Source organism: Pseudophryne corroboree, chromosome 5 (genome assembly GCF_028390025.1).
Source record: "Pseudophryne corroboree isolate aPseCor3 chromosome 5, aPseCor3.hap2, whole genome shotgun sequence".
In the NCBI taxonomy this organism is placed as follows: domain Eukaryota; kingdom Metazoa; phylum Chordata; class Amphibia; order Anura; family Myobatrachidae; genus Pseudophryne; species Pseudophryne corroboree.
In genome coordinates this window covers 179,553,640-179,572,332 of record NC_086448.1, presented here as the reverse complement: position 1 = coordinate 179,572,332, position 18,693 = coordinate 179,553,640, and the positions used below count along the sequence as shown (strand labels likewise).

Below are 18,693 nucleotides of genomic sequence, written 5' to 3'. Positions count from 1 at the left end.
AGCCAGCGCACAACACGTGACGTACTGCATGGGCTACGAGCTGCTGATGTCAAATGTAGGAGGTGGTCATAATAATGTGCCTTGACCATGTGTGTGTGAGTGTGTGTGTGTGTATATATATATATATATATATATATATATATACATATATACACAGTATTCTAAGTTAAGTAAATTCTTCAAATTGTGGTAGAACTCTGCACCTCCATGCTTGAAAATAAACTGTGCTTGAAATAATCCTTAAAGTGACAGTATATACATGTACCGAATGTATAAAGTATGCAAACTCGTAGCTCTGTCTTTTATGCCCCTTTTCTGATCCTCCTTCTTATTACCTCCGTGTTCAACAGGCAGTGTGTAGCATAGGCAGAAGAGAGGGGTTTATAAATAATATGCAATTCTAATATAAAATGACATTACTCTCATGTAGTGCAAGAAATAGCAAAGTGAGTATTAAGCATACATTTTTTATACAATTTGTTTATCATTTTTAAATGCAGTAAAAGTGACATCACAATTAGGTAACTGAGGTACACAAGTAGAGTAAGAACAGAAATTATGTCATTAACAACTTATAGTAGTCAAGTACTGTACATTTAATTAACAGGAATATTAAAGGCATATCATGTAGAAACAAAATGGAAGAGCATATAAAAATCATCAAAACAAAGAAAATAATAGATAGGGATATCATGATGGTAGGGCAAGTGGGGAGGGGGTGTCTGTTGGGAGGGTGCCCCAAAGGTAGTGGGACACCACATAAGAAATTAGTAGCAGAGAAGAGAGCGAGGTGGTATGGCTCATGGCCACCCAAGCATAGAGGTGGGAGCAAACCAGGCCAGAGTCTGAGTTGTGAAGTATAGTAAGATAAGTAGATACTGTATAAGGGAAACCTCTGCCCCAATTGGTCGTAGGTCTCTGTAGGTGTACATTTCTAATACTTCTAATTTTGTTTATATAAATGATCTCATTGCTGTAAAAGCTGCCTTTTGGGAATTTTACGGCCTTTAATACAATATGTCCTCAATGACTTCCATTTCCACAATAGTGATATTAGCAGTGGATTTTATTTCTGTAGGGATACCCTTTCACTAAATGCACCCAAGAAAAAAGGCCCATGACCAATCATTGTGTTGTATATCATCTCTTTTAGTACAACTTCTAAAAACAGCTTATGCTGTTTATACAGTTCAGCCATTCATATAATCCAGCGTGTTTCATCATGTTAGCTACTTCCTCGGGCTGTGACTTTAGATTACAGGGTGCCTTATTATTAATACAATCAACAGTCATATTTCTATACAATGCCCTCACATTAATGACATCCTGTCAAAAAAAATGATGACAAAAAATTGTTTTTGTTTTATTAAACTGATGGTTTGACTAATGTTGGTTTAAAAAAATTCAGTGAGAAATAGTACTGGATATTTTATCCTGTATAGTATAAAATGTTACGTATTGTGGGGGTCATTCCGAGTTGTTCGCTCGGTAAAAATCTTCGCATCGCAGCGAATTTCCGCTTAATGCGCATGCGCAATGTCCGCACTGCGACTGCGCCAAGTAAATTTGCTATGCAGTTAGGATTTTTACTCACGGCTTTTTCATCGTTCTGGCGATCGTAATGTGATTGACAGGAAATGGGTGTTACTGGGCGGAAACAGGCCGTTTTATGGGCGTGTGGGAAAAAACGCTACCGTTTCCGGAAAAAACGCAGGAGTGGCCGGAGAAATGGAGGAGTGTCTGGGCGAACGCTGGGTGTGTTTGTGACGTCAAACCAGGAACGACAAGCACTGAACTGATCGCAGATGCCGAGTAAGTCTGGAGCTACTCAGAAACTGCTACGAGGTGTGTAATCGCAATATTGCGAATACATCGTTCGCAATTTTAAGATGCTAAGATTCACTCCCAGTAGGCGGCGGCTTAGCATGAGCAAATCTGCTAAAATCCGCTTGCGAGCGAACAACTCGGAATGACCCCCTGTGTCCGCAACATAGCATAGTGCACTTCTGTGGTTGAATATAATTACTAGATAGTAGTTAGTGCCCCCCAACTCCACTCGCATTCTCTACAAACATCCCATCCCAGCAACACCCACACACTCTCTCCGGGGGCACCAATATTTACCTACACACTATCTATAAAGGAGATTTTTTAAATATTTTTTATTATTACCAGTTATTTATATAGCGCACACATATTCCGCAGCACTGTACAGTGAATATTTGCCCATTCACATCAGTCCCTGCCCCAGTGGAGCTTACAATCTATATTCCCTACCACATGTACGCGCAGACACATTCACGCTAGTGTTAATTTTGTTGAGATCCAATTAACCTACTAGTATATTTTTGGATTGTGGGAGGAAACCGGAGTACCCGGAGGAAACCCACTCAAGTACGGGGAGAATATACAAACTCCACACAGTTAGGGCCATGGTGGGACTCAAACCCATGACCTCAGTGCTGTGAGGCAGTAATGCTAAACATTACACCATCCGTACTGCCCCACTCAGCATGTTACAGGGGGTATCTCTTGATCGGTATCTCACCAGGATCCGTGGTTCTGCCTCGTCATTCTCTGTAAGGCTTTGCTGTCGTCTGCTGCCTCCACTTGTTATCAAAAACATTAAGTAAAGGTTTTGCCCAAAGCAAAAAAAGCCACCAGTGTTTTGAAGTTCCTTTAACCACACAGCAAAAGAATGGGATGCATGGGATCCATACAGCTAAATAATTGGATACCTCTACTCTGACATAATGCAGCTCATTTTTCTTTTCTCTACATTCAATGATGGCAGCTGAGTTCCCCCCAAAGGCATCAGGTGGTAATTTGTTTACATTCTGTTGCTTTCACTAATCATGAAGCCAGGAAAAGCCCATATATGGTTGATGACAGTATTAACCTGGCCTTTGACTGTTCAGGGGATCCATATACATGTCTTAAAATGAATAAGGATAGAAACTTAATTTAAAAATAAGCACACGGTCCAGCAAAAGATGCTTTAGCCATATCAAGTTTCATGGATAACTGTTTTACAGTATTTTAGTTTAGTGGCAGAAATATCCAAAAATAAATTTACCTTTCTGATTATTACGTTTCATGCAGTTTGGTTATACTATTCCACAGTTATTACCACCAGGATACATAGGGTTCTAACAAGTGGTACAGTTATAAATCGGATGCCAACGCTATAATATACATAAATAAATATTTAAGATTTTATAGCTATAGAAAGAGACAGAAACAGTTAGAGGAGGAAAGCTGGCTGTGCCATTATAAATAGTTTTAAATATCAATAAACCATCAAAGCTAAATATATGGTGAATGCTGCCCCCCCCCCCCCCGTCTTTCTCGCTTTTTCTCTCTCTTTCTTCTCTTCTCTCCTTCTCTCTCTCTTCTCCTCTAACTCTCTCACTCTCTCTGTTTCTCTTATCATGTTTCAGGATTTTTTATTAAGATAAGAGCCTCAGAGCTGACATGAAATGAGTGAAGTGGAAGTTGTCTATGAGCATGTCTTGACTCTCCAGTAGTGGTTTAGTCGCTTCTATAAATAAACCCCATTATTTTGATTAACATGAAGTTGGTATGAGTGTGCCAGGTGTGTAATCCTCTAGAGAAGCCAGGTTTTTGTAAAGCAATTTCAAGCAGATGTTTGGAAATGTACTTAAGTTGTGTCCTCGTTCCCTCTCTAGGTAAATCTCGTCTCCGAGCATATCTGGTGCGAGGATTTTCTTGTGAGAAGCTTCTATCTGAAAAACCTACAGACTAACGAAACTCGTACAGTCACCCAGTTTAATTTCCTCAACTGGAATGACCATGGTGTGCCAGCTTCAACGCGTTCACTGCTAGACTTCCGCAGGTACACATTTGCAGTTCACAGCCTATTGTGACCAATAATGGAGCAACCATGCACTGATTTTGCTATTATACATCTGTGGTAGATAATTTTAACATACAGATGCAATATCACTTATCCAATTACTAATGTTGTAAGATTTGTCCATATCACTAAAGTCGGAAGTGATTATTGTCTGATATATAGGATATGTTCATATACAGGGGTTGGGATTGCGATACTGACGGTTGGGATCCCAGCGGTCAGCATCCTGATGGCGTCAGTTTGCCAGCTGGGGGGGGTGTCGAGCGCAATGAAGCCCCTTGTGGACTCCCATGAGTAAGAATAGTCCCTATTAGTCGGCATGCCGACTTTCGGGATGTGTGGTGGTCGTGATGCCGGCACCGGTATACTGACCGGCGGTAACATAACTATATCCCATATACAGATGTGTCCACTTAAGGGACCTACAGACTCTGCTCGACCGCCGATACTGCAGATGGGCAACCCGGTGCCGGTGGGGAGGTGACGGGGGAAGTGACGTTTCTTCACTCCCCCCGTCACCCGGTTCCATAGCAATGCATGCTAATATGGACGATATTGTCCATATTGGCCTGCATGTTTAAACGAGCCGGCACCAGCGATGAACGAGTGTGGGGCCGCGCATCGTTCATTGCTAGTGCCTACACACTGAAAGATATGAATGGTATCTCGTTCATTAATGAACAAGATCGTTCATATCTTTCACTGTTATCGACCAGTGTGTAGGGCTCTTTACATCTAGCCTCCCTGCATGTTAAACAGCCTTTCTAGTCGCGCCATGCCGTGGCATGACTTGGTAGCGCCTAGTGTCTTTACGTGCGTCTTTTCCCATTAAAATGCATCTTATTCACAAAACAATAGGAGGCACAAGCAGTTTATGCTGATTACAATGATATGCAGCGTGCCTATATTCTGTATGGGACCATGGCTGTATCTGCATAGGAAATGGTATGTTACAGTGTTTTCCTAGAAAACTCTGTAGCATACCATTTTGTATGCAGATACAGCCACAGAGAGAATATAGGCATGCCACATATCATTTTAATCAGCAGAGTCTGCTTGTGCATCCTATTTACAAATAACATGCATTTTTCGGCAAAAAAGACTCCCAACGCTAACAGAGGTGCACGGGACCTGTCAGATCACTCGCACCAGGTATCTCCCGCTGCATGGTTCTGTATATTAAGGCAAGATGTATCAGGACACAGGGGATAAAATGTGATAGACGCTACAATGAGGAATAGTTTATAGAATCCACAAAAATAAATATTGTTACGTTTCCCATACATTGGTAAATGTGCTTTTTGCTTTTATTAATTTGTAAAAATGCTTCCTAAATAAGGAAGATTTGTGTCCCAAGGGCTGGGATTAAACCCTTGAGACATAAATTATGGGATTAGCTTCCTGCAATAATAGGTATTCACAACTTTTTATTTTGGATTACTAAAATAGTATAAATTACGAACATATACAATTGCAACTACAATGCATGATTAGTGGTGGCCACAGGTGACACAAGGGGGTTGCGGGCCGCACCAGAGTGTCACCCTTCCAGGCACTAATCTCTGGGTGCAGCCCATCATCTCCACAGATGCTGTTGATGCCCCCGTAGTGAGGCAATCGCGAAGCCACTCCCTGTAGTGGCGTCGGCAGCGGATTTTCTGTGAGGCCATGCCCATTTCCGTAAGGCCACGCTCCTTTTCATAGGTACGCAAGGCTTGCACAGGGTATCACCAACTCTGGTTCCGCCACTGGTCGTGGCATCCAAAGTTTTATCTATCCTTATTTATTGTGAGTTGACTTAATCTTTTGTGAATTCTTGAAAGATGAATTAAGATTTATTGCCAAAATATTTTGAAGCATCATAGAACTTGACATGGAAAAAGGCTACAGCCGCAGCATCATAGTACTTTGTATACAGATTCAGACTCCGTCGCATACAGATATACATGTTTTGTGTATCGAATTAATCAGCATTGCCTCCTGGTACGTCCTAGTTGCATCACATTGCAAATAAGACACATATTTGGGTGACAAAAAGCTCATCGCAAGCAGAGTTGCACAGTTCCTTGCTTACTGAGAGAGGCGGTTTGGTGTGACTTCAGCAATAGTGTACGAGGAAACATCTGTCTGTTCTTTTTGCGTTTTTTTTATATATAATTATTGTCTTTTTAACCTTTTTGCCTTAGGAGTATTACTTTTTTCTTGATTGTGGTATCTACACATTGTACCTACCTGGTTACTTTAATCTGATTAGTATATATTCAACATGACATAGGGGTTATTCAGAGTTGTTAGCAAACCAAAAAAGTTAGCAATTGGGCAAAACCATGTTACACTGCAGGTGGGGCAGAGAGATTTAGATTTGGGTGGGTTATATTGTTTTTGTGCATGGTAAATACTGGCTGCCTTATTTTTACACTGCAATTTAGATTTCAATTTGAACACACCCCACCCAAATGTAATCTCTCTGTACATGTTACATCTGCGCCACCTGCACTGCACATGGTTTTGCCCATTATTGTGCTTTTTTTGGTTTGCTAACAACTCAATACATTTGAGTGTATTGAGTTGACACACGACTTTATATATCCAACTAGCCAGTATCAGGGAGAGGTGTGGGATGGTGATACATGTTTTTCAAACCCCGTCCCCTCCCATCCATTTCACTTTGAATTGGGTGGTTGTTGAACGGTGAATCAGGTGACTGTGAGTCTTCCTATGTTCCGGGAGAGTAGGTACCCTTAAATTAAAGTACCCTTAAATCAGTTGTGCTCAACCTGTGTCAATGTGCCTTTCTTCTGGGACACCAATATAAGCAGTTTCCATTCCAATAGAACAAACTGCTTATATGACATTATGGTGATCCCAAAAATAAATTCTGAGACCGCACTTTGGATTGCAGCCTAAACATTTTGTACCCCTGCTCTTGCATACAGTATACTTGTAAACATATATCCCTACACATACTGGGGCAGACGTATTAAGCCTGGAGAAGGGAAAAAGAAGTGATAAAGCAGTGATAAGTGGAAGGTGATTACGCACCAGCCAATCATTATGGATTTGAAAAATGACAGTTAGGAGTTGATTGGCTGGTGCGTTATCACCTTGGACTTATCAGAGCTTTATCACTTTTTTATCCCTTCGCCAGGCTTAATACATCTGCCCCAGTGTCCTCAGTGCCATTGGATAGTCCTCTTAGTAAGTGACATTGTTGCTGTGTGATGGTGAATAACAGAGAAACAGATGGCGATAATGTACAACCTAAGTGTATGGCTATAACAAAGGCAGCTTAAATGAAGTGTTCTGATAATTGCTCACCGTATGTATTCACCTGCTTAAAATATCTCAGTATGCATTGCTTAATTATACATTGCAGCATACAGAGGAAATTGGCCAAAGCTAAAGAAAAAATACGTACAGTATAGAAAGTGCTCCACTGTGCAATCTTTAGAGGTTGCACAGGGAAGAACTAAATGCCTCTCGCTGTAATGCACATACTTTCTAAATGGTACATTAAAATCCATAATTATAGTGTAGAACGGTAGTTGACACATAATCAGCTGCTTTGTGTCTGGCTGTTGCGGACAGTCTCTACTAATCATATCACAGAAATAATAGGGCTTACCCGGGAAGAGTGCTGACCTTTAATGTCTCTGGGTTTGTCATTTTGCGAGATTTGTAAAAGCCCTTTGAGAAGATGTGACATATTGGTTAAAGAACTGTTCTGTGAAGCGCAAGGTGGTCGGTTCAATTCCTACCTCTGTCATTGGCCCTCACTGTGGATTTGGGCAAATCCATTCATCTGCCTGTGTGCGAGGTTACCTGACTGTCACTGACTTCTATCAATAACATTAATCCTTTCTTCTCTGCCCTCCTTAGAGGATGCATAATCCCAGAAAATGTGAAGCAAGAATTGAAGCTCTACTGTTTTTCCATTACTGCATATGCAGCATGTTATGGGGGAGAATTATCAAAGCTTGGAGAGAGATGAAATGGAGAGAGATAAAGTACTACCCAATGATGGAGCGGATTGATGGAAACACAGGGGAGATTCAATTATTGCTCCACATTTTCTGGCTTTATGCATCTTCTAAGGAGGGCAGAGAAGTAAGGATTAATGTTACTGCTAGAAGTCGGTGACAGTCAGGCAACCTCACACACAGCTAGATGAATGAGCTGTATCCTGTAGTGTCAGTATGGCCAACTTGAGGTATTCTAGCTCATGTTGAACTCTTGTGATGCGCCATGTGTCTTTCTAAGAATTTGGGAAAATCAGTTTACCAAAAGCTCAGGTGTCAATTTTCCCAGGTGTGGATCATAGGGTCAACCACACTTAGGTTGATAGTGTCTAGGTTGACCACTATTGGTCAACAGTAACTAAGTCGACACCTGAAATAGGTCGACACAATCATTAGGTCAACAGGAACAACATCGACATGACAAATGGTCGACGTGAGGTTTTTTTTTTTTTATGGTGTTTTCTTCGTAGAGTGACTGGGAATCCCAATTAGTGCACTGTGTCCCCTCGCATGGCTTGCTTCGCTCACTATGCTTCAGGCAAGGTGCCTGGCTCCGCAACCGCTGCACTCGGCACAAGTTACCGTTCCCAATTGTAGTCCACGTGGATCGTAAAGTATGAAAAAGTAAAAAAAAATTGAAAATCCCCCCCAAAAATTCATGTCAACCTTTTGTCGTGTCAACCTAGAACATGTTGACCTAGTAACCATGTCGACCTAGAAACCATGTCGACCTGATGCATGTCAACCAGTAGTTGTCACCCTACTGCATGTCGACCTAGAGACCGGATACCAATTTTCCTAGTACTTTCACTTACTTCTCTAGTATTAAGCAGGTGATAAAGCTAGTAATAATAAGTCATTTGTATATTTTGGAGACATCTATACTGTAGCTTAAATATCGGAATGTCGACTACACTCGGAGGAGGAAGCATTTTGATTCCAATTCAGTGTGTGTCTCATGCTTTAGTGATGTCAATACTGAAATGAAAGGATGACTATTGGTTCAGCCAAAAAGATGGCTGCCTCCTTGGCTAATACAGATCTGATCGCAGCACCAAATTTGTTAGCACATGGGCAAAACCATGTGCACTGCAGGATGGGGGGGGGCAGATATAACATGTGCAGAGAGAGTTAGATTTAGGTGGGGTGTGTTCAAATTGAAATCTTAATTGCAGTGTAAAAATAAAGCAGCCAGTATTTACCCTGCACAGAAATAATATAACCCACCCAAATCTAACTCTCTCTGCAAATGTTATATCTGCAGTGCACATGGTTTTGCCCATTTGCTAACAAATTTGCTGCTGCAATCAGATCTGAATTAGGCCTTAAGTTTGGCAGCCAGGTGTTTTCTTTTTTATTATTTACATTGCCTCTATAGCAAGACTTTGAAATAATGTCCTTAAATTCATAGGTGTTACTGTATGTCAAAATTATATACAACATAATGCCATGATTGCATTGGGTGAAAGAAGTGTAATTTGCCCCGAGCTTATCTTCTGGAGGCACTTGGCGGTTCTCAGTACGGGGACCTTTTTTGGGTGTAATTTTGAACTCATTTTCTTTCTTATAACTAGCTCCAATAACAGGAAGAAATCAATGGAATCGTTTCAGAAATGAATAAAATAAGCGTCTGAATGCCTATGAATTTTGTGACATCTGGTTATTTTAGGGTAGAACTTTTTTCTGAGTTTCATAAAAAGAAAACATTGACTTTCCCAATGTGGACACTAAAAACCTTTAGTTTGGAGGATTTGTGTAAAAGAATTGTTGAAAGTTCCTTTCATCTGCAGATTGCATTATGTACCACAGGCGTAGAATTAGTAGGTGCATGGGGGGCAGTCATACTTGCCTACTCACCCGCAAGTTGCAGGACACTCTAGATTTTTTGAGGAGTCCCCCGCACACATGGAAGAGAGGCTGCATCTCCTGCACCCTGCCCTCTTCTTAGTGAAGCAGGCAGGATGAGGAGGAGCTCATACAGTGAATTCTGATGCTGTAGGGAGGGGGTGGGACTAACTGAAACAAATTCACGTCATTTAGTCCCAACCCTGCTTGCAGACCTATTTGGGGGAGGAGCCTTGTGACTGACAGCCCGGTTCCACCCCCTGAGGTGGCAAACAGAGTCTTTTCTTTGGGCTTCTCCCGGAGAGGAGACCTCAGAAGTAGGCAACTTTGGGTGCAGCTGCTAAATGGCCTAGGCCGCCTCCAGGGCCTGGACCTCCACATGCACCAAGTTATACGAACCACACCCATTGGTGGCTTCTCTTTTCTTAGCTGCGTGTTCTGTCTCATGCTGGAATGACGCGTGGCCCTGCTGAGCCTGCTGAGATATCCCCAGATCATGGCCACACCTTCTCACAGCATCAGTGAGAAGAGATAGAGACTGTTAAACAGCAGATGTGCCTGCAGCAGCACATTGCTAAGACAGAAGAGACCTTCCCCCATCACTCCGAAGGTGAGCGCCGTCCCGCAATGACTAGTGCACGATGGAGGTGGGGGAGGGAGATATTAAAATGTTGCTATGAAGCCCCATATGTCTAGAAATGCTGTGGAATTCCAGGCAATGCATGGGTTTTGCTTCTCTACATAAACCATACTTGTCAACTTTTAGTTGCTCCTGTCTGGGAAAAAGCCGGACAGGAGATTCAGCTGGCCATTTTGGGAATGAGCTTTTTGCATGAAAATACCGGGCTCCGTTGTAGGAAAAATGCAGCGAAGTGAATAGCTTAATTTTAGCCCCACGCTCTCCACACAGACTCGTGATTCCCGGTATTATCTCCTTATCTTGCTCATTTCACTCGGAAGGGGACATGATGCAAGAGATTCACCCACTCTTCCGAGGGCGCAGGGGGACTTCCCGAAAAATCAGTTATTATAGGTTAATGTGGAAAGTTATCTACGCATCAGTTGTGTTTTGGGCCACATACATTTTGGAAGAAGCTCAGGAAGACTTATTTGTGAACTTCCTTTTGCCTTGGTTTTTTATGCATCTTTCCTTGCTTTTTTGAATTGTGCCTTTTTAATGTGTACAATAAAGCTTATGAAAGGAGCACTGAAACAACGATATATAGCTGGATAAGATTATAACATATTTATTTTAGTATACTCCACATATAAAAAACAACGATTAAAAATGTATAATATATATACTCTAAAGCGTGCAAGCTTCTTCAATCCAATGCCCCTATCTCCATTTAAACGTCCATTGAGACTCTGTTTTGTATCAGTCCATAGGTTTACTTGTAACCAAATTGTAACAACAGTTGTTATGTGGACACAAAAGTCTCTTTGAAGCAAATTAGTATAGTCTCTGTGGTACCACTCATATGCTTTTATCCAAAGAGGGGGAGAGCGCTGTGTTATGTAGATGTCCACAGCGGTATGCTACGACCCCTGATTGCTAGCAGCCGCAGTGTGAGATGCTGAATACTCACGGCCGCCTCGGCTTCTACTGTACAGGGAGCGGACCTCCTTAGCCGGGTCTCGCTTCAGCTTTATCCCCGGTTGTATGGCTCGCTGGCACACCGTATGATCACAGGATAAAATGGAGAGTCTCCGGGCGGCAGGATCCACGCAATAGTGCCCTCCTTACACGTTTCTCCGCCAGTAAGGCAAGCGGTTTCATCAGAGGAATATCACAGCAGTATTGCAAGTTCTTTTTTAAGAAAATCGATTTGCAGAAGACTCTTGTGTGGGTGCACTCTTGTTTTGATTTGTTTATATGAAAATATTAAAACATAACTTTTATTATCTAATTAATTTAAGATAAGATCCACACTTATATAGTCCACCACAATTAATCAATAAGATATACTAGTATATACATATGACTCATGATGCAATAAAATGGTATTACTGTAACGAATACAAAAGACGGCGCAAGGGAAATGCTGCCTATGGAAAACACTGACTCAAAACTGGATTTCACCTATTATCCAACAACATATACAAGCAAAGAGGGGCGAGTCAGTTAAATCCTTTGGCGCATGGGAAAAGGGGACAAAGGAGACCTGTGGAAACGATACAAATTGCTTCCCTAAGTGTATTTCGACTAAGCTTGAAGGGAATGATCTGCGTACCCCCACTCACACTGTACGGGGGTAAGATGTATCCATAAAGGTATCTTTTTCTTTCAATCGTAAACCGATGTTTACAAATGTCCAGACTTTATATCAAGAAGGCAATCGGAAGTGTTGAAATAAAGAAACGGAGTGTCGTACCCCAACTCACATGAGAAGAAACTCGATGACTCCTATCAAGGTATCTTTAAGTGTTCAATGCAGGTCTTAATGTGATTTCTCAGCAAAAGATGGTCTCATAGGATTTGCAAAGATAAAACAAACAAACAATGTGTAGTATTTCAAGTGACCCCACTTTCGTGTGTGATAACATAAAATGTGGGTGACCTACACCGTGATCATGTAGTATGCTTATGTCATATTTGCTGGGTGCACTATGCATCTACCCTTCACAGTGATGGAGGAATGAAGCCAAAGCGTACCCCTGACTCACACAAGAAAAACTGGGGTGACTCCTATCAAGGTATCTTTAAAACACCAACCACATCTAATTGGCGTACCCCAACTCACGAGTGAAGGTGTGGACCAATTCTCATCTGGGTTTCTTTGTTGCCTTGATATCTTTCTCAATCGTTAAACAATTGGACTCAGGAAACTCTTCTTATTCCATACAATCCATAATACAGTTTATTGTTCCAAAAAGAATTCCACCAAACAGATAAAACATGTGCAAAATACGCAAAAAAAAAAGGTTTTAAAATTCTAAAAAGATTCCCGCAAGTCTTTCAATGGTTAATACCGGAGGAAGGTTTAAACCAAGTTAAAAAATCAAGCAAAAATCACAATAAATCCAAAATGAACTCCAGTATAGTCTATTAAAAAAGAAATTGATGGCTACATACCGCTGTGTGAGTATACATACATACCGCTGTGAAAAACAGACCTGCTTTTTTATCCCGTGTTTGGATAGGCATGCAGGGATCCATGAGATCCGTGCATGTTTATCAGTGGAAAGGGGATGGGAAAGTGTTAATTTTTCGAAAAAAAATTGCGTGGGGTCCCCCCTCCTAAGCCAAACCAGCCTCGGGCTCTTTGAGCCGGTCCTGGTTGCAAAAATATGGGGAAAAAATTGACAGGGGTTCCCCCATATTTAAACAACCAGCACCGGGCTCTGCGCCTGGTCCTGGTTCCAAAAATACGGTAGACAAAAAGCATAGGGGTCCCCCGTATTTTTTAAACCAGCACCGGGCTCCACTAGCTGGACAGATAATGCCACAGCCGGGGGTCACTTTTATACAGCGCCCTGCGGCCGTGGCATTAAATACCCAACTAGTCACCCCTGGCCGGGGTACCCTGGAGGAGTGGGAACCCCTTAAATCAAGGGGTCCCCCCCTCCAGCCACCCAAGGGCCAGGGGTGAAGCCCGAGGCTGTCCCCCCCATCCAATGGGCTGCGGATGGGGGGGCTGATAGCCTTTGTTGTAAGTTATGAATATTGTTTTTAGTAGCAGTACTACAAGTCCCAGCAAGCCTCCCCCGCAAGCTGGTACTTGGAGAACCACAAGTACCAGCATGCGGCGGAAAACCGGGCCCGCTGGTACCTGTAGTACTACTACTAAAAAAATACCCCAATAAAGACATAACACACACACCTTGAAAGTATAACTTTAATGCATACATACACACCACCATATACACATACTTACCTTATGTTCACACGAGGGTCGGTCCTCTTCTCCATGTAGAATCCATGGTGTACCTGTTGAAAAAATTCTACTCACCAAATCCAGTGTAGAGGGCTCCTCGGGTAATCCATTTGTAATCCACGTACTTGTAAAAATAAAAAAACGGACACCCGACCACGAACTGAAAGGGGCCCCATGTTTTCACATGGGACCCCTATCCCCGAATGCCAGGAACCCCCTCTGACTTAAGTCTAAGAGGGTTCCATCAGCCAATCAGGGAGCGCCACATTGTGGCACCCTCCTGATCGGCTGTGTGCTCCTGTACTGTATGACAGGCGGCACACGGCAGTGTTACAATGTAGCGCCTATGCGCTCCATTATAACCAATGGTGGGAACTTTGTGGTCAGCGGTGAGGTTACTTTCGGTCACCCGCTGACCACAAAGTTCCCACCATTGGTTACAATGGAGCGCATAGGCGCTACATTGTAACACTGCCGTGTGCCGCCTGTCATACAGTACAGGAGCACACAGCCGATCAGGAGGGTGCCACAATGTGGCGCTCCCTGATTGGCTGATGGAACCCTCTTAGACTTAAGTCAGAGGGGGTTCCTGGCATTCGGGGATAGGGGTCCCATGTGAAAACATGGGGCCCCTTTCAGTTCGTGGTCGGGTGTCCGTTTTTTTTTTTACAAGTACGTGGATTACAAATGGATTACCCGAGGAGCCCTCTACACTGGATTTGGTGAGTAGAATTTTTTCAACAGGTACACCATGGATTCTACATGGAGAAGAGGACCGACCCTCGTGTGAACATAAGGTAAGTATGTGTATATGGTGGTGTGTATGTATGCATTAAAGTTATACTTTCAAGGTGTGTGTGTTATGTCTTTATTGGGGTATTTTTTTAGTAGTAGTACTACAGGTACCAGCGGGCCCGGTTTTCCGCTGCATGCTGGTACTTGTGGTTCTCCAAGTACCAGCTTGCGGGGGAGGCTTGCTGGGACTTGTAGTACTGCTACTAAAAACAATATTCATAACTTACAACAAAGGCTATCAGCCCCCCATCTGCAGCCCATTGGATGGGGGGGACAGCCTCGGGCTTCACCCCTGGCCCTTGGGTGGCTGGAGGGGGGGGACCCCTTGATTTAAGGGGTTCCCACTCCTCCAGGATACCCCGGCCAGGGGTGACTAGTTGGGTATTTAATGCCACGGCCGCAGGGCGCTGTATAAAAGTGACCCCCGGCTGTGGCATTATCTGTCCAGCTAGTGGAGCCCGGTGCTGGTTTCAAAAATACGGGGGACCCCTACACTTTTTGTCCCCCGTATTTTTGGAACCAGGACCAGGCGCAGAGCTCGGTGCTGGTTGCTTAAATATGGGGGAACCCCTGTCAATTTTTTGCCCATATTTTTGCAACCAGGACCGGCTCAAAGAGCCCGAGGCTGGATTGGCTTAGGAGGGGGGACCCCACGCAATTTTTTTTTTTAAGTTTAAACATTTTTTTTTTTTTTTTTACAAGGTGCACAATGAAGCCCAGCACGGATCTCTCAGATCCGGCCGAGATTCATTGTATTAAAGTCGGCAGTGTTTTACAAGTCACTCACGTAAAACACTGCCTAAAAAAACGAATTACATCGACATCGGAAAAACCGAAAATGCAGAATACGGCAGCTTAGTAAGTTAGTCGTAATCAATTCAAAAAGTTGCATATTTACACTTTCGATGTCATTCGTGATTGAACTTTGACCTCAAACGGGAAAATACGATTCTTAGTAAATTTACCCCTATGGCTCTACACCCTAATCCTATCCAACCAGCACAAGCTCAGCTTGTGTTAATAAGACCACCAGAGGTCAGTGAACCGGACTGTTGTAAGGAGTATAGTATTGACACTTGTCAGATCTATGACGCATGAGTCAAATACAAGAATGAGTTAAAGAAATGATTGATGAAAAATGTGGTGATCCTGCTGTTGGTGTATAGTCGGGAAGGTCATGAATTACAACACCGGCTATTCTCTGGGGGTCCCCCTCACAAATACTGACCCAGCCCACCACCGTTTTGCTTCCAAGATCGGACGAGATCGGGCTCTGTCGGTGGGGTATGGTAGTAATTTCTTGGGCCTACTATAGCCGACTTACCAATGAGAGTGCACCTAAGGAAGATTTGGGAGAGAGGCAGAAAAGGTGGCGGATCTGCTGTCTACGTTAGGCACAGGATAAACCTGTGGATCATAGATGAGAGTCAGCGGATATATTAGAGTGGAAAGATAGAGAGAAAAAGGTAAAAAAGAGGAGAAAAGGAATGAATAGGGACTGTCACAGGTGTCAGCATTGATATCAGACCAGAATTCTGTCCAATTTGGAGTTGTTATGCATAGGACAGAGTGATTGGCAATGTTAAATATAGCAGAACTAGCCTATCGTTATGCCGATTACCTTAATTGCACTCAGCTGTTTAGCTATGCATATGTGACTTGTTAATATATAAACACAACACATGGGATTGTCACTGTTTAAAACAAGCAAACATGTATCAATTTCAACAGTTCTTAACAGTTTTTAACAGTTTTTAATAATTTTAATAGTTTTTTGGTGGTATATGAATTAACCAACAACAATGTCTTAAAACCATATATATTCTATTTACTAAAATTAGTAGAGCTGACCAGGAGACTCAAACACAGTGCATATATACTGATATGTATTAAAGAATTCCTCAATACCTAAGTGTAGCTTATAGAGCTCGGAGGGTTTTTAAAGTGCATACACCACCCAGAATCCCGGGTTCGAATCTATCAAGGATCTACTTTTTAATGTGTGCCATATTATATATATTTTTTTTTTTACAGTCAGTACAATTCAGTTTACAATGTTCTATAAATGTATGTACATTTACATAGTTATAAGAAAGAATGAGTGGATTTTTATGGCCTATTATGCAATATATAAAAACTGATGCAATGGTAACTTTGTAATTACAAATACATTGTTGTAGCCCATAGCAACCAATCTGCAAACAATAATTTTATGAATATTCTATAACATTTGCATTGCAACCTGTTTGGGTGTTATGAGTTATAGTACTTTGGTACAGTTACCTGCACACCGAGTTACTTACAGTAAATGTCCCCCAGCTAATGCTTAAGAGTCCTCCTGTCAATCTAAGTGATGTCATTGTTTGCGCTGTATTATTTGTTTTTGTTTTTTCATAAAGATACTTGGTGAATTATCTGAGCATAGTTTAACTATGGAAATAATTGCCTTAATAATGTCAATATATGTTGACTTAGATTTTTAATAATGTGTTTTGTGTTAAAGTGTTTTTATGTCCCAATTTCACAGTTAACAATTCTCTTTCCTGTTGCTATGAGTTGATTTCTCTAGATTTAGTTACAATTATTTAATTAACCTTAGTAAATATTTATTATAATTTTAGTTTGATTTTGTACAAAAAAATAAATTCTAAAGTATTTTTTGTAAAAATTACCTTACCTTACCTACAACCAATATCTGCAAAAAGCAAATTACTTGAAACGTGTTGGTGTGTTTTTTCTATTTATTTTTTTTAACAGAGGTTTAGGATTGTAAATATGTTTCTTGTAAATATATAATTATCTTTATATTTTCTTAAAGAGATAAGTGCTTGTTATTTCTATGCAATGGTGATGTTGTATGACAATGAAGAAAAATATGTCTATGTGTGTAAGTTCTAGAGAAACCTCACAACAAAGGTCATCTTAGCAGCTGCTTTGTGCAGTTAAACTGAGCTAATATTGACCACTTTAATAACGTGTTCCCTCCCTTTGTGCACAAAGCAAACATGCTAAGAGCTAAGATCACTTTCATCACTATAGGATAACATGTAAAGAAATCAACATTTTATTTTATTTCTCTTGCTGTACGCGCATTGGCATTTACTAACAATCGCTCACTTTGAAAATGGTTAAATTCCTATTTTGCCAGCTAATTAGCAGTTGCCAGTGTCATTTTTGTGATGTTGCAGCTAGTAATATGAGCCCAGTTGCATAGTCACAAAAGTGATCATTGGAAACTGTCTCTCTGCTGCAGGGACACTATGGAAGTCCCATTTCTGTGCCTCTAACGACTATTGACCTTTGCTTGCTGACGGTTTGCATGACGAGTTTCTTTTCATTTATTCAACCAAAGGGTTTGGTTTGTATCACTAATCATTCTCTCTCTTTCTCTCTCTTGTGTTTGTCTTCACATTAATAAAACGTACTGCAGTGAACTGCCTGCTTGTGGTTAATGATCGCACACTGACACAATGAAATGCTTGGTTGTAAGCTTGCTAAGGCTGACGCAAATAGCCCTTATGTCTTTTTAAACACTTGGCATTGCATCAACCTAGGGTCATGCTGTACATTTTGTATGTGGAGGTCATTGCACCTGATTGTATAATTCTGTAAAAAGTAATTGTGGTAACTGTATAAAAACGCATATTACCATTATCTTCAGTATTTTCTTCAATTTGTCTGTGTTTTCTATTAAGACTTATTTAACTATGTCTATGCTTAGTTAATTAAAATGTGTGTTCCTTGACCTTCAATTTCATTTGTTTGTGTATGCCCTCTGATAGCTTTACTAAATACTGATTTTTTTTTTTATTTTCTTGCTTTCTTCTGTGCTCTTTTACCAAAAGCCTTTTACCACCCAGACAGGGGTTTTGGTTCTTAAATTGTCATTGTCCTTGGAGATGATGTAGCTCTGCTCTGCTCACTTTGTGTATAATTGTGACCACAGAGCAGTTTTGTGTTGTACTCAAGGACCAAGAAATTAAGCTACTATGCCTAGATGAGGTAAATGTTCTAATGAAAAAAAATACTAAGACAAGAGCTGGAAAAATAATTACATGTGTTTAGTAAAGGTTGCATGAGGGTATCTATAAACCAATTACTGTCAGTAGTGGACAACCCTTTTATGTGTTGCTTTGACTAATTTTAAAAAAGAAGACTCAAGTATACATTAATTAAAAGAAATACATATAGACTTACATTTTGCTTAACGGGATACTTCCATCATTAAAAGTTCAGTAATATGGAAATTCTGTATGTATTGCTAGTTTCTTGCTTTTCT

The 18,693-nt window shown here is 41.3% G+C and overlaps 1 protein-coding gene and 1 pseudogene across 3 annotated transcripts in view; one reads left to right on the top strand and one right to left on the bottom strand.

The window, feature by feature from the left end:
- Positions 1-18,693, top strand: part of PTPRN2 (protein tyrosine phosphatase receptor type N2) — a 1,612,706-nt gene that overhangs the window by 1,554,190 nt on the left and 39,823 nt on the right. For all 3 annotated transcript variants that reach the window (XM_063921907.1, XM_063921908.1, XM_063921909.1), the window contains one exon: positions 3,690-3,856. In XM_063921907.1, the coding sequence (XP_063777977.1) occupies positions 3,690-3,856 (167 nt within the window). The remainder of the gene's footprint in view (positions 1-3,689; positions 3,857-18,693) is intronic.
- On the bottom strand, positions 15,594-15,712 carry LOC134930525 (5S ribosomal RNA; annotated as a pseudogene).